The sequence below is a fragment of the Lactuca sativa genome, chromosome 8, assembly GCF_002870075.4.
Source record: "Lactuca sativa cultivar Salinas chromosome 8, Lsat_Salinas_v11, whole genome shotgun sequence".
In the NCBI taxonomy this organism is placed as follows: Eukaryota; Viridiplantae; Streptophyta; class Magnoliopsida; order Asterales; family Asteraceae; genus Lactuca; species Lactuca sativa.
In genome coordinates this window covers 215,851,802-215,866,733 of record NC_056630.2, presented here as the reverse complement: position 1 = coordinate 215,866,733, position 14,932 = coordinate 215,851,802, and the positions used below count along the sequence as shown (strand labels likewise).

General features: G+C 32.4%; 2 protein-coding genes across 2 annotated transcripts; one reads left to right on the top strand and one right to left on the bottom strand.

The window, feature by feature from the left end:
• Positions 1-1,284: 1,284 nt before the first annotated feature.
• LOC111903712 (uncharacterized) lies at positions 1,285-4,295 on the top strand. The gene is made up of 7 exons (XM_023899461.3): positions 1,285-1,740; positions 1,964-2,095; positions 2,294-2,353; positions 2,947-3,023; positions 3,100-3,156; positions 3,342-3,408; positions 4,013-4,295. The coding sequence occupies exons 1-7, from the start codon at positions 1,537-1,539 to the stop codon at positions 4,130-4,132; spliced, it is 717 nt and encodes a 238-aa protein (XP_023755229.1). The 5' UTR covers positions 1,285-1,536; the 3' UTR covers positions 4,133-4,295.
• A 903-nt stretch (positions 4,296-5,198) lies between these two features.
• On the bottom strand, positions 5,199-11,243 carry LOC111903713 (zinc finger CCCH domain-containing protein 19). Its single transcript, XM_023899462.2, has 10 exons — positions 9,803-11,243; positions 9,626-9,705; positions 9,154-9,335; positions 8,133-8,943; positions 7,884-8,008; positions 7,730-7,789; positions 7,570-7,620; positions 7,389-7,459; positions 7,104-7,258; positions 5,199-7,012 (listed from the first exon to the last, which is right to left on the bottom strand). Exons 1-10 carry the CDS (start codon positions 11,128-11,130, stop codon positions 5,337-5,339), a joined length of 4,539 nt encoding a protein of 1,512 aa, XP_023755230.1. The 5' UTR covers positions 11,131-11,243; the 3' UTR covers positions 5,199-5,336.
• Between the last annotated feature and the right edge of the window lie 3,689 nt (positions 11,244-14,932).

Below are 14,932 nucleotides of genomic sequence, written 5' to 3'. Positions count from 1 at the left end.
GTTGACAACGTTGGTGACATCTTGAACGATGATGATATAGCTTTGGGTGAAAAAATTACAATCTTTATTCTTTTTTTATACAATTATTACTTTTTATTAAATACTAACAACATTTTCATTTGTGTTTATGTAGAGATTGCACAAGCTTTAAATATGTTACATATGGATGACAATGATATGGGGAAGTGGCCAATGGAAGATTAGATTATGAGTTTATGAAATTTGTTAGTTTGATTGATTTTAAAGTTTAAACTATGATTTTTGTTGTTACGGTAATACTTTTGTATGTTTGTCTTAAATTTGTTTAACTTTTGTTGGTGAACTTGATTTATATGTTAGTTGCTTTTATTTGGAAAATTAATTTTTGCAAATTGCAAGTTATAATATTATATATCAATGTAGATTAGTTAGGCATGAAACGGAAACATATTAATTTTGCAAGTTATAATATTATACATCAATGTAGATTACTTATTATACTCTATGCAATTAAAGTTGTACCGGTCCAAACGGGTCCAAAAACCGGAAAACCCGGACCTGGACCTGGACCCGGACACGGACACGACTCATCCGGTCCGGTCCATGGTCCACAAAATTCTCCATAACCGGTCCGGTCCAAGAGCCGGTCCGGTCCGATTCGGTCCGGACCGGTCCAAATGCTCACCCCTAGAGGGAAGTCACCCAATATAACAATATAAACGCAAACAATAATGGTTTTAATTAGGTAATACAAGTATCATATGGAAAAACAAATAAAGACTATTCAGAATAAAGAATGTCATATAAGATTATATTTGGCATGCTAGTTGAAAAATAATTGTTACATTTTTAGTTGCCTTTCAGATTTAACCGAATATCATTTTTTAAAAAATTTATATGTTTTGTAACATTACATTTATCTTGTTCAAATTTATGTTGATACGGAAAGAAATAATAATAAATAAACGATGTTACTTATTTTGTTTGAGCAGATGGTTTATTTCTTATATTTTATCTTAGACAAAATACAATATCATTTTTTTTCATGATAACCTAAAAACAAAAAAAAATGAATGTCATGTTACAAAACAACAAATAATTTCTTTAAAAATCGGATGTTTAGGTTAATGTGAAAATTATCTGAAAATATAAGGATTTAAAATATATATATATATATATATATATATATATATATATATATATATATATATATATATATATATATATATATATATATATATATATATATGTATTTCTAAATAAATACTTTGATAAATAAATTATTAAATTTTAGGCATACAGGATTCCAAATTTCCAATCCACTTTCGTGGATAACAAGTTTCGACATACACTCATGAAACGCCATTTCTGAAGTTCCAATTTTAAGAATAAAATAGTTTCGAATACTTCTTTTTTATTCTCAAACAACTTTTGAGCGCTTTACAAGTTCATATTCGATCGAATGCCTCCGATCCAAGAGAAGATTATACATCCATTAGTTTGTGTAACCTGAAACTCACTCCGCCTGAGCATAAAAGATCGATCAAACGATAGACAATGGCTGCTGTTTCGAAGCGTTTGGTTCAATTAGGTATCAATTCAGGGTTCCAAGCAAAATCAGTGAAGAACAACGTATACGGTTTTGCTACACCTTTTTTGGTGCCAAAACAGAGTCGATATGATTACACTAACAGGAGACATCTCTCCCAGCTCGTAAACCCTAACGGCAGGCGTGTCTTTCTCGTTGATACATTAGCTCTGGTATGTTGCCAACCATGATTAAGTTCAATTTTCAATTCTATATGATAAGTTTTCGTTATTGGTTGTAATACTAAGATCAAATATAGATTCGAACACAAAAGATGTTTAGGATTTCGCTTTGAATGTGCGTTGTTGGTAGATAAACCACTGTGAATAGTGTGGAACACTTATCCACAATCAGATTCATGTATAAATTGATTTTGGGCTTGTATTGTGTTTTTAGGTTAGGAGGTTAGAAGCTCAAGGAGTACCTTCAAAACAGGCTGAAGCGATAACATCTGCTATCACTGAGGTTCTTAACGACAGTTTGGAAAATGTTGCTGATACGTTTGTATCAAAAGCTGATATGCAGAAAGTAAGAAATCTCATCTTTTACAACATCTTATCTTCTTCCATATTTAGATTAGGAACAATACATCTTACTATTCTGTGAGAACTACAGGTTAATATTTTCAATGGATAAATCCAATAAACAAAAAAGTGAAATTAAGCTGCTATTTCTTGCATTTAGCCTATTCTCAAAAGTCTTTATTTTGTATTTTTTTTTATGTAGACAGTGATGCTTCAGGAAGCACATCTTGGGAAGTTTAAATCTGAAGTACAGAGTTCACAGGTACTTTCTTAAAAGTCACCAAGTTCACAGGTACTAATAGTAATAGCCTTTTGTTTGTGTCATGTTCTTTTTCCCATTAAGTATGGTCTGGATAATAATATGTTTATTAATTATTAAATATTTGAGAAATATGAGGGTGAATTTGTGTCCTTCTTTAAGCATTAAGTCAAAAAAGCAACACCCATGTCTCCATTAAGTAGATAAAAAAGAAAAAAAATTCTTATAGTAGTTGAATACAAAGATTGATCTACATTTTGATGTTATTTTGTCATATATTTTGAAAAGTGATATAGTAGTTGATTAAGGAACCATTTATGAATAAGTCAACATTCAATTTTAGGTAATTAGTCCTTCTTTGTGTATAAAATTATACAATTTCTTTTTTTAGGACAGAATATAGAAAAGTTAACTATTTTCTGCAGTGATTAATCCAGTATACTTTTTTTTTATTACAATTTTTTCTAGGAAATATACAGAAAAGAAAAACATACTTTCACCATTTTATCTATTTAGCAACTGCACTACTGTTTTATACAAGATTTAGTCAGTGAAATATATTAACATTATTTTTACTTTTTATCGAATTGTTGCAGGAGCATCACTTTTCTATGTTGCAACGTGAGACTGAAAAGCTAAGAACTGACATAGACAAAATGCGAAGTGAACTGAGGTTATTTTCGTAATTTTTCATTTTAATTGGTTTATATATTGCCCTTTAATTGAACAGAATAATAATAAATATACAGGTATGAGATTGACAAGGTCACTGCAGGTCAACGTTTGGATTTAAATCTTGAAAGAGGGTAAGTAAACAACTTTATTATTTAGTAAAAAAAAATTGTAATACATTGTTTTTTTGTGTAAATAAATGAAAGTACATTGCCATTAAGGGTAAAAAAAATAAAACACACAACATATATTGGTAAAAGAGTAAAATAAATTGCTATTTTTTGCAATTTGTTAAAATTTGACATGAAGTTTATTTCAGGCGTATTCGTGATGAGCTGGCCAATCAGAATGCTGAAACCACCAGCCTCACCAACAAGCTTGACCGAGTAAGACCTTGTTTCCATTTTATTTTTATCAAGTAACAAGGGTCAAAATGGTCATTTGTAGTTAACGTTAGTTCCAGACGAAGGGTAAAATGGTCATTTCCAGTTATTATTAGTTCCAGACAAAGGGTAAAATGGTCATTTGCAGTTTATATTAGTTCCAGACAAAGGGTAAAATGGTCATTTGTAGTTAACAATACATTAGTTTCACAGGAAGGTCAAAATGGTCATTTGCAGTTAATATTAGTTCCAGACAAAAGGTTAAAATGGTCATTTGTAGTTAACAATACATTAGTTTCACAGGAAGGTCAAAATGGTCATTTGCAGTTAATATTAGTTCCAGACAAAGGGTAAAATGGTCATTTGTATTAGTTCCAGACAAAAGGTTAAAATGGTCATTTGTAGTTAACAATACATTAGTTTCACAGGAAGGTCAAAATGGTCATTTGCAGTTAATATTAGTTCCAGACAAAGGGTAAAATGGTCATTTGTAGTTAACAATACATTAGTTTCACAGGAAGGGCAAAATGGTCATTTATCGTCATTGACAATTTTACCCTTGTTGTCGAGAAGTGTGGTTTATGTAATTTTGTAAATTTGTATGTAGGAAATTCATGGATTAAGAGCGGAATTAGAAGCAGCAAAGTATGATGTTATAAAGTATTGCATAGGAACCCTAATTTCCATATCGGCTGTTGGTCTTGCAGTCATTCGTATACTCATGTAATCTAAAAATTGAAACTTTTAACTCTATTTATTCTTTCGATTCATTCATTTCCATTTTTGGATTGAAAAATCTAAATCTAAACTTACAAATTAGTTTGTAGATTAGGTTACTTGATTTGTGAAACATATATGGTATATGGAATGAAAAAGTTTATTATTTTGTATTTGATGTTTTTTTATACAAATATAGTTTTAATATTTTTAGTAAGTTTTGTATTAGTGTTTTGTTGTGTTAAGTTACATTTACTCTTGTTATCTTCACAAAAAAAACATATTCAAATATCGATATATGTACAATGTACCACATTTTATTATATTTGATGATATGATTTTGATTATTAAATATCAAATAATTGTTAGATATATGTGTAGAAACACTTTCCGAAATCAACTGTATGTTTGGGAATAATCCAAGAAACTATTAATTAAAAACTAGTAGACTTAGAAGGTTTAAGTGTGAATAAGTCTTAATTTGAATTGTTAGCAATTATCTCACATATTAAGGATTTTGTCTGATTGGACTTGGTCAAAGTTATATTGTGTTTCAGTTCTGTACTTATCAAACACTACTTCAACAATTATCCTTAATTATTATATTTTTTATGATTCAAAATTAAATTATTCAAAAAATATAATGATCCAAATATTGTATTGAACAAAAACTATATCAAATTCAATATATTATGATCCAAATTAAAATGATCCAACTTAATATGGTCCAAAAATATATGATGCATAATATGGATATGATTCAAAAATTTTATGATCCAACAATAATATGATTCAAAAAAAAGTATGAAAGGAAAATATTATGATCCTTGATATTCTTCTTATTTAAAATTTTATAATTGTTAAAACATGAAAAACTCAAATCGATATTTAATTTAAAAAATCAAAAAATAATAAATAAAAAATCCCTACTATCCTAAGTGCGTATTAAAGATATTAAAAAAAACGAAAAAAAATTAAACGAGAAAAAAAATAAAAACATTAAAACCAAGCATATATCTATTTTTTTTTAAAAAAAAACATTTTTGAAATTTTTTTAACAAAAAGCAAAAAAAATGTTGCCACCAAATAACACATTTTCTAAAACCCTTAAAGTGTCGACAAGAATCCAGAAAAGAAAATTAAAATCTAACCCAAAACTTGCTGTACAAAAAGTTAAAACAAAATTCCAATCGGGCAGTCCGGGCAGTATTGTGCTACTGGTCAGAAGGAGCAGGGGCAGGAGCAGGAGCAGGAGCAGGATCACCCGATGATCCTCCATGGAACGACGACGACAACCTCCCGTCTTTGTGAAAGGATTCTTGCTTATTATTACTATTATTATTATTATTATTATTATTATTGTAACTCCTTCGATTATTACCACCATGGAAACCCGAACCCCGATTCCGCCTTTGTCCCGAGAAACCACCTCGTTCATTTCCACCCCAATTCCCCTGATTCCGAGGTCCCCAGTTTTGGTTGCTATTTCCAGGCGGCATTGGAGTCGGAATTGGAGTTGGTGCCGGTGCCGGTGTAGGAGTTGGTGTTGGAATTGTACCTTGAACCCAACCCATGTTGGTCCCTGGTGCACCACCCTGATTCCACCCGGTGTTGACATTAACATTACCCTGGTTCCAACCGCCTTGGACCGGTCCAACCCAACCAGGGTTCCCATTTGGAGGGGCAACCCAGGTTTGATTCGGGGCAGCAACTCCAACCCCTGGAACCGGAGGCTGAGGAACCCAACCCGGGACCTGGACCCAATTTGGGTCCATGGTCCCGGTTACTTGCGGGCCCTGAACCATGGGCCCCCAAGCCATTCCAGGGTTCGGCCCAGCCCACACCATGTTCGGATTCATCCCCATTGTCCCCCAATTTACATTCGGTTGCTGCATATTCTGATTAACCGGAAACGGAAACTGTTGCGGTGGAGCCGCCACCGCCGCCATAGGTTGTGGCAAAAAGTTTCCGGCAGGGTCCTGAACCATGGCTGGACCACCGCTCCATTGGTTATACACCATCGGTTGCATCCCCATCCCCGCCATCGGTATCACTTGCGGACCACCACCATTCCAACCCTGAGGATTTTGAATTTGACTTTGACTTTGACCACTCGCCGCCTGAACCATTTGTGGCGGCAACGCCACACTGCCGCCAGGTGCCGCCACAATGTTCTCCGGTGCAACCGGAACCGGAACCGGAGCCACCGATGTTCCCGCAGCATTCATGTCGTTATTCCCACATGGAACGAAAGGCGGGCCCACAGAAGTAGAACCAGTATTTGGTGTTGGTGTTGGTGTTGGTGATTGACCCGCGGAGCTTTTAACTGGTGTATTAGCAAAATCGGGTCCGGGTCTATTTACGGGTGTTGGGTTTGGGTTATTTTGAAAGTTACCTTCTAATGCATCCCTCAAAAGTATTCCATCGTCTTCTTTCAGGTTTTTCTTCCATATTTTTAAATGGTCAGGAAAATACCCGTTTTTGCTCCAATTCCGCAACTTCACCAACGAAAACGGGCCTTGGATTTTACCCGACGGGTCTTTGTAATGCCACATTTTGTCCGATTCGTTTACTTTCGGGTTCGACACAGAAGTTTCTATATTAACAACCAAGTTTGGCTTCTCGGATTTGATTGGTTGTTGGACAAATGGGGCCCGTTGTTGTTCATGATCTCGTGAATTTTCGATATTCTCGAAACTTGACATGTTTTTGTTCGAGTGGTTTCGGGTAAATTCGTAATTTTTCCTGGAATTCCGTGGGGTCCCACTCCAAGATTCTTTGGAATTGGAATTGGAATTGGAATTGTAACTGTAATTATAATCTCCTCTCGGAGAAAATTGATCCCTTCCTCTTTTGTTGAACCCAAAACTATCCGATCTTTTGTATAATTCTGTGAGGACACAGAAACAAGAAGAATTGTTGAAAAAAGATGCTTAATGCAAAAAACAGTAATGTGTAATATCTTAATTCTTTGAAAATACCTTGTCTCTTATTATCATCAGAATTAGTGTCTTCTTCAGATTCATATTCAGGATCCATAGTAGGATCATCATGTACTAATGGAAATTCTTCTAGCCTTCGAGCACGCTCTTCAGGTCCCTTTAAAAGGTTTAATTTCTCTACACATTCTTTTAGCGTAAATGCAAGTCAAGGAATAATTCTTATTTAAAACATGTGTCGAATATTGATATTTTTTGCATTCAAATAGTAGACTTGCATCGAATAAAATTTAAAAAAAAAAAAAAAAAAAAAAAAAAAAAGGATATTCTTTGAATCGCCCTAAATCACTTGCTCGATCACGGAGATGATTAAGCCGCACAACCTCTGTTTCAAGCCACTGCACAATTAATTTAATACATGAATTTTAATATGAATTTCTTATATTATATCATACAATTTTTTTTTTGTTTGTTTTTTTCAGAATGTATCATAAGATAAACAACTTACATCATTAACTCTTGCCACCTGAAGTTCCATGGCTTTATCCAAAATGTCTCCCTACGAAGCAATAAAAATTAGTTTTAATAATAACAATCAGGATAATGATAATAATAATAATAGACACATTAAAAATTATAATGGTATAGAATAAAAGAGCATAACATACCACAGTGAGTCTATTTATAAGTCCTAACTTTATACTCTGCCTCAGACGCTTGCATTCATCCTACCATAATCACACAGTTAATTAAAAAATCTTCAAAATTCATATGAGAAGCCAAAAAAAAGCAGAAAACATAAGAGAATTTTGATCAAATTACCTCTGTGAACTCCTGATTTGAAATAGTATCAATGGGTATTATCTCGGTTTTGTTAAGATTCAAGATTTCAAGCATAGCACATGTTGTCCTTTTCCCAAGTGTATATTCTGCTGCTTCACTAGTACCTATACACAAAATCATTGGAGAATCTTATATCCACAATCTCCATTAATTGTGTATACACTACTAATAGAAAGAAATGAAAGTAATATGCAATTATAAACAAATCAAATGAAATAAAAAAAATACCTGTGACTTGCACCAATCTATATATATCCTGATTCTTATTAGCTCCAGAGACTCTTATTCTAACAAAAGTTCCAACAATTTTGTGATGAAACATTTCCATATCATCAAGTAAATCTTCCACCAGCTTCCTCCTTAAATAGATCAAATTTATATTATGAATGTCAATTGTAGCATAATCGTCACGATTGGTTTGTGGTTCTTTTTTATCCCCTTTCTTCCTCCCTTTCCTTTTCTTATCTTTCTGATCTTTTCCTAGGGTTTCATTAGTTTCATCATCATCAACAACACTGCCCTGAAAATCATCTACCTGAGAATCTTCTTTTGTCAAAAAGTGAGATTCTAGAAGCTTCAACATTTCAATATGTGCCACACGTGGTTTCCCAAAAAGGGTTTCGAGTCTTGTGTCACAAATGATTTGACTTTTTTTATTTGGGTCACGAAGTTTGTTTCTTTTTATGTATTCGAGTAAAAGATCTTGAACTTCATATTGAGATATAACAGAACTATCACCGTTTTTCATGTGGGTTATGAATTCAAGAAGTTCTTTTGATACCCATTCAGGGGCAGAATCGTCAGAAATAGCATCGGATTTTTGCTTCTTTGTTTGTCTTCTTGTCTTTCTTGCACTTGGGTTCTCGGGTGGATTGTCTGAATTACCCTCGTCTTTAACATCAGATTGTGTGATTGAAGATTCTTGTTTTTTAGCTTGGATGAGTTCGGATAAAGATAAGTCATGTTTGGCTTTTGTTTCAGTCCAATAATCCTTGAAAAGATACTCCCAGCTACTCTCATCATCAAAGTTTGCATTTTCCTACAGAATATGGAGAGAAATCAGAAAAACCAAGGGGTAGTTTGGTCATTATCCAAGAAAGCTTGTATCTTTTTATGTTATTTCAAATAGCAAACCAAAAGGGCATCATCATGTGATCTCAATAAAAAGAAATCTTGTATCTTTTTATCTTTTTATTGATTATAATCAAATACCCAAAAAAGAAGAGTTAAAATTGAGCATACTGCATACCTGATTTTCTGGATTTTCAATTAACATCACAGTTCTCATGCAAGCTTCACATAAGCCTTTCTTCTCTTTCTCTCTAACACATAACATATCAGAGGTTTTAATGCATGATTTGCACACTGAATATGTGCAGGTATAGCACATGTACTCAGCCTTTTTCTCACAGATACTACACAGATGCCAGCCTGGATTCAGAGGTAAAAACAGAATTAAAAAATGGTTAAATTATTTTAGATACAAACATCAAATCCAAAGCCCTTCTTGAAGCATATCCCTCAAAAAAGTAAAGATCTTTTAACACTGTCTTCTAGAGACATTATCCACCAATCTATTTGACTTCTTTAATAGCTATTACTGACAAGGTTATCGCCTAATCTCAAAAGTATAAACAAGGTAACAAGTCTCTCGTTTATATTGATGATATATGACATGAACACAAATGTATGCTAACCGCATAACGAATAGAAAAACTCACCACAATTCCAACTACCCTTAGATTGGAAGAAGGCCTCATCCCGATTAACACAAGAAGGATGATAAGCTTTAGGGCAATTCCTGAAGAAAAAGAAAAACAAACAACATAACATTAAGAGCTCAATACGATTAATTCAATCCCTGTAAACCCAAATGAATCATCAATTACCACACTCACCGCCTGTCACACAGCACAAGATTTCCACCATCAAAGCAAATGAAGCAAACATCCTCCTCCATTGTTTTCTTTGTGGTGGTTTTTGAGAGCTTTCCTCCTCTTTTCCGTTTTCCTCCACTATCTTTCTTAGATGACTCTGGCAACTCAGGTTCTGTCTCAATATCTGCTTCTTGGACTTTCTCTTCATCTTCTAAGTTTATTTCTTCTTCGGTCTCCATTTCTGTATCTAAGGATTTCACAGACTCCATTTCAATGTCTAAAGATTTCTCAGTCTCTATGTCGGTATCTAAGGATTTCTCTTCATCTTCCTCCATGGGTTCTTCCTCCTCATTTTCCCCAACACCATCAACTGTCTCCTCATTTGCCACTGATGCTTCCTCCTGCTGATCTTCTCTAACATCTTCATCTGAAACATTATCTTCTTCCTTAACAATTTCTGGAACAACTGGTTCTTCTGCCACTGCTTCATCTTCTTGGAGATTATCAATGTTTTCAATCTGCGCATCTCCATGACCATCGTTTTTAACATCAGAACCGACCATTCCCTGAACATTCTCAACATCTTCCGATCGGACATTGAGACCACCATCGTTTTTAGATTGATCTGTCATTTCATCTCCTCCATCGTTATGAACAAGAACAACAGGCGACGAGAGAACACCTCCATCATCACCGACTTTCAACACCTCAGCGTCTTCCTCCTCTTTCACCGTCTCCTTCTCATCTTCAGGTTTGCCTTCCATTCCTACCATAATCTCGTTACCTTCATTCTCATCTTTCTCGGTCTCCAAAAATTCACCGACATTGGTATCATCACCGTCATTTCCCACCATTTCCTCTACCACCTCCGGATCACCAATCCGCTCAACCACAGCCTCCCCTCCCTCATCTCCGCCATCTTTAACCGCATACGTCAACTCACTGCCACCACACTCCACCGCTGCCACGTCAATTTCTTTGACGGCACCATCATCCGCGTCCTTGGAGTCTTGCACTACGCTCATCGACACAACAACAACCGAATTATCACCACCACCGCTCAATGCCGCAACCGACTCCGAGTTCCGGCAGTGAACAGGCTCCTCTACTTTTTCCCCCGCCGCTGCCGAAACGAATGCCTCCGAGCCCTCAGATTTAGGAACAGAAACAGAGGAGTCCTTTTCTTCTTGACTGTTTGATTCGGGTGCCAAATTCGATAGCTGTTTTTCAGATTGTTTATCAATACTAGTAGTATTTTCTAACAAGATTTCACTGATTACGGTTGTTGTTGTTTCTGCTGCTATAGATTCTTGAAGGTGATTTGAGGTGGTTTCTTCTTCAACCTCCATAGCTAAAATCCCGTAAAACCCTAACCCTAAGTTTATTTTTCTTTATACAGATATAATCATATAATCATGGAATGTTATGTGAGGAGTGGGAGGATCGTGATTTTGGACGCCATCTCAAACCCCTGCATTAGAAATTATATAAAAATCAAATTTTTTATTTATTTATTTCAATCATGATTTATTTCAAAAATCAAAAATTATATCTTTTTATGTTTATGTTAGGTATGATATTGTATGTGAATATAGTTGTAGAAATGGCAGTTGAATACAATTATAATATTGTTTATATTTTTTGTATAAAATTTTGTTTCATATATAAAGACTGAAGTAAAATAAACAACAAAATAATCAAGCGGATGTTTTCGATTTATATGAAGACGATAATAATATGTTTACAAGATGCAATATTAATCAACTCGACTAACGAGAGAGATAACTTATATATTTTAAAAACAAAGTCTTGACATATAATATAATGTTTTTTCTCTATTTTATGCTAAGAAAATGAATACATGATTTGCAAAACACTCTATGAAGATCGATGCTAAGAAAGGATGGTTGGAAATTGTTAATTTCTATAAACTAATGTTGTTAATAGGACATTTGGTGATCTTGTAACATCTAAGCAAGAAACATCAACGGTTGGACTAAACTTTACTACCGTATCTCAATGTGAGTAACTTGTTATGTTTGAACCTTCTTGAAATACATATGCACATGTTCTAAACATGGAAAAGTCCATGCATCGTGTATATGAATGCTCATAGTGAAGTCAATGATAGATCATGGAGGGTAAGTTTATGACGGATTGCAATAAACTACTTAGATTGGTAGCTTAATTTAGAATGATTGAAGGTAGATGATTATGAAATATGTAACCTAGTGCAAGATAATATAATATCATACACATGTATATACGTAGATGCTTTTAAATGGAAACCTTTTGTTATCATTAGTGTTGCTTTTGAAAAAGGTACCAATTATGAAAGATAGTGCTTTATATGTGTTATACCAAGTGGTGGACAAAGTGTTCATGTTAATTTGATTAAGCTTTCAACCACATATAACAAAGGAAAGAGTTTATAATAGTATTCATGCAAGTAACTATGTCAGAGTTATTTGATTAAACTTTCATGAGAATCAAATGGTGTGGTTATTCTAATTATGGAATCATGATAATCAAATGATATGACTATTTTAACTGTGGTAATCTTTCGTGATAATAAAATAATAGGATTGTTCTAGTCGTTATAAGCTTTCATGATAATCAACCGATATGGTTACCCTAATTATGGTTAGCTTTCATGATAGTTGGATGGTAGGGCTTCCCAGGTATGGTAAGCCTTATAAAATAATGTGATCGTTCTAATTGTGATAAGCTTTCATGGTAATCAACTGATATGACTACCGTACTTGTGGTTAGCTGTCGTGATAGTTGAATAGTAGGGTTTCCTAATTATGGTAAGCCTTGTAAAATAATGAGACTATTCTAATCATGGTAAGCTTTCATGATAATCAACCGGTATAGCAACCTTAATTGTGGTTAACTTTCATGATAGTTGAATAATGGAGCTTCCCGAATATGGTAAGGCTTCATGATTGTTGTCTTGGGCCTATCAGAGTAAAATATAGGACATTGCATGTGTTTGGGAAATGACTTGCTTAACATATAACTTGTTTTAAAATTGATGTTATCTTGGGATTATATTATGATAATTTAATGATGTATTATGGGTAAAATCTTATGTTAGTTACTCGCTAAACTTTGTTTAGAATAGATGATTTTGTAATGATGCAAGCCGATTTTGTTAGTGGATAGTTTTGTGTTAATGATATATAATATATCAATTATCAGAATGAAATACACCTTAATTTATAAACAATGTTTCAAAATGGAGAATTATTGGTTTCGGGTGTTACATTAATGTATTTAACTTTATATTGCATCGATATAAAATTTTGATATTTAATTTTAAAAAATTATTTAGTTTTATCAAATTTTGAATATATTCATTAATAAGACATGATTTTTTCAAAGCAAAACTAAAAAGGTCTGTTAGATAATAGTTAACTTTGATGCTACACATGTTAAAATAATTAACCATACAAATAATGACATTAAATTCCATTTAATTCATTTTATTTAATGGAAAATAAATTTTTTAACGAAATTAATGTCATATTATTTTTGTTAATTCCGTTTAATATAACATTAATTTTGTTTAATTCATTTTATATAAATATTTAAAATACTTTCATTTTCTATTAAATAAAATGAATTAAACGAAATTATTGTCATACTGTTTATATGGTTAATTATCTTAGCACTAATAACAACATAGTAAAGTATTAGCTAACGGTCTTTTTTATTATTATATTTTGTTGAAAAGTTTTTGTATTATTAAGGAATATATTCAAAATTTGATAAAACTAAATAATTTTTTAAAATTAAATATCAAAATTTTATATCGAAACAATATAAAATTTATTGCATCTATATTATGAAATCAAAACCAAAATATATTTTTATCTTTAACTCAAAACCACATACTTGTATTTTTAAAATAAAATAGCAACATACTATTATTTCTATAATAACGTATTTTTTGTAATAAAAAAAATGATACGGCTACTTTAATTGTGGCAATATTTTGTGATAATAAAATAATGGGGTTGTTCTAATCGTGGTTAACTTTCATGTTAATCAAACCAATATGGTTACCCTAATTGTTGTTGGCTTAGATGGTAGGGCTTCATAAATATGGTAAGCCTTATAAAATAATGGGACCGTTCAAATTGTGATAAGTTTTCATGGTAATCAACTGATATGACTACCCTACTTGTGGTTAGCTGTCGTGATAGTTGAATAGTAGGGTTTCCTAAATATGGTAAGTCTTGTAAAATAATGAGACTTTTCTAATCATGGTAAGCTTTCATGATAATCAATCGGTTTAGCAACCTTAATTGTGGTTAACTTTCATGTTAGTTGAATAATGGAGCTTCCTAAATATCGTAAGGGGTCATGATTGTTGTATTGGGCCTATCGGAGTGAAATATAGTACATTGCATGTGTTTGGGAAAGGACTTGCTTACCATATAACTTGTTTTAAAATTCATGTTATTTTAGGATTATATTATGATAATTTAATGATGTATAATGCATGAAATCTTATGTTAGTTACTCGCTAAACTTTGTTTAGAATATATGATTTTGTAATGATGCAAGCCGATTTTGTTAATAGATAGTTTTGTGTTAATGATATATAATATATCATTTATCAGTATGAAGTACACCTTAATTTATAAACGATGTTTCAAAATGGAGAACTATTGGTTTTCGGGTGTTACATTAATGTAGTTAACTTTATATTGCGTCTATATAAAATTTTGATATTTAATTTAAAAAAAATATTTTGGTTTTATCAAATTTTGAATATATTCATTAATAAGACATAAATTTTTCAAAGTAAAACTAAAAAACGTCTGTTAGCTAATAGTTAACTTTGATGCTACACATGTTAAAATAATTAACCATATAAGTAATATGACATTAAATTCCATCTAATTCATTTTATTTAGTGGAAAATAAATTTTTTAACGAAATTAATGTCATATTATTTTTGTTTAATTCTGTTTAATATAACATTAATTTTGTTTAATTCATTTTATATAAATATTTAAAATACTTTCATTTTCTATTAAATAAAATGAACTAAACAAAATTATTGTCATACTGTTTATATGGTTAATTATCTTAGCACTAATAACAACATAGTAAAGTATTAGCTAACAGTCGTTTTTT

Bases quoted from the DNA above. Each gene is read 5' to 3' on its own strand.
- LOC111903712 (XM_023899461.3), top strand. From the start codon at position 1,537: ATGGCTGCTGTTTCGAAGCGTTTGGTTCAATTAGGTATCAATTCAGGG. The intron at 1,741-1,963 runs GTATGTTGCCAA...TTGTGTTTTTAG, and splicing joins TCGTTGATACATTAGCTCTG to GTTAGGAGGTTAGAAGCTCA. The intron at 2,354-2,946 runs GTACTTTCTTAA...GAATTGTTGCAG, and splicing joins CTGAAGTACAGAGTTCACAG to GAGCATCACTTTTCTATGTT.
- LOC111903713 (XM_023899462.2), bottom strand. From the start codon at position 11,130: ATGGAGGTTGAAGAAGAAACCACCTCAAATCACCTTCAAGAATCTATA. The intron at 7,790-7,883 runs GTAATTTGATCA...TGATTATGGTAG, and splicing joins CAAATCAGGAGTTCACAGAG to GATGAATGCAAGCGTCTGAG. The intron at 7,460-7,569 runs GTAAGTTGTTTA...TTAATTGTGCAG, and splicing joins AGGTGGCAAGAGTTAATGAT to TGGCTTGAAACAGAGGTTGT.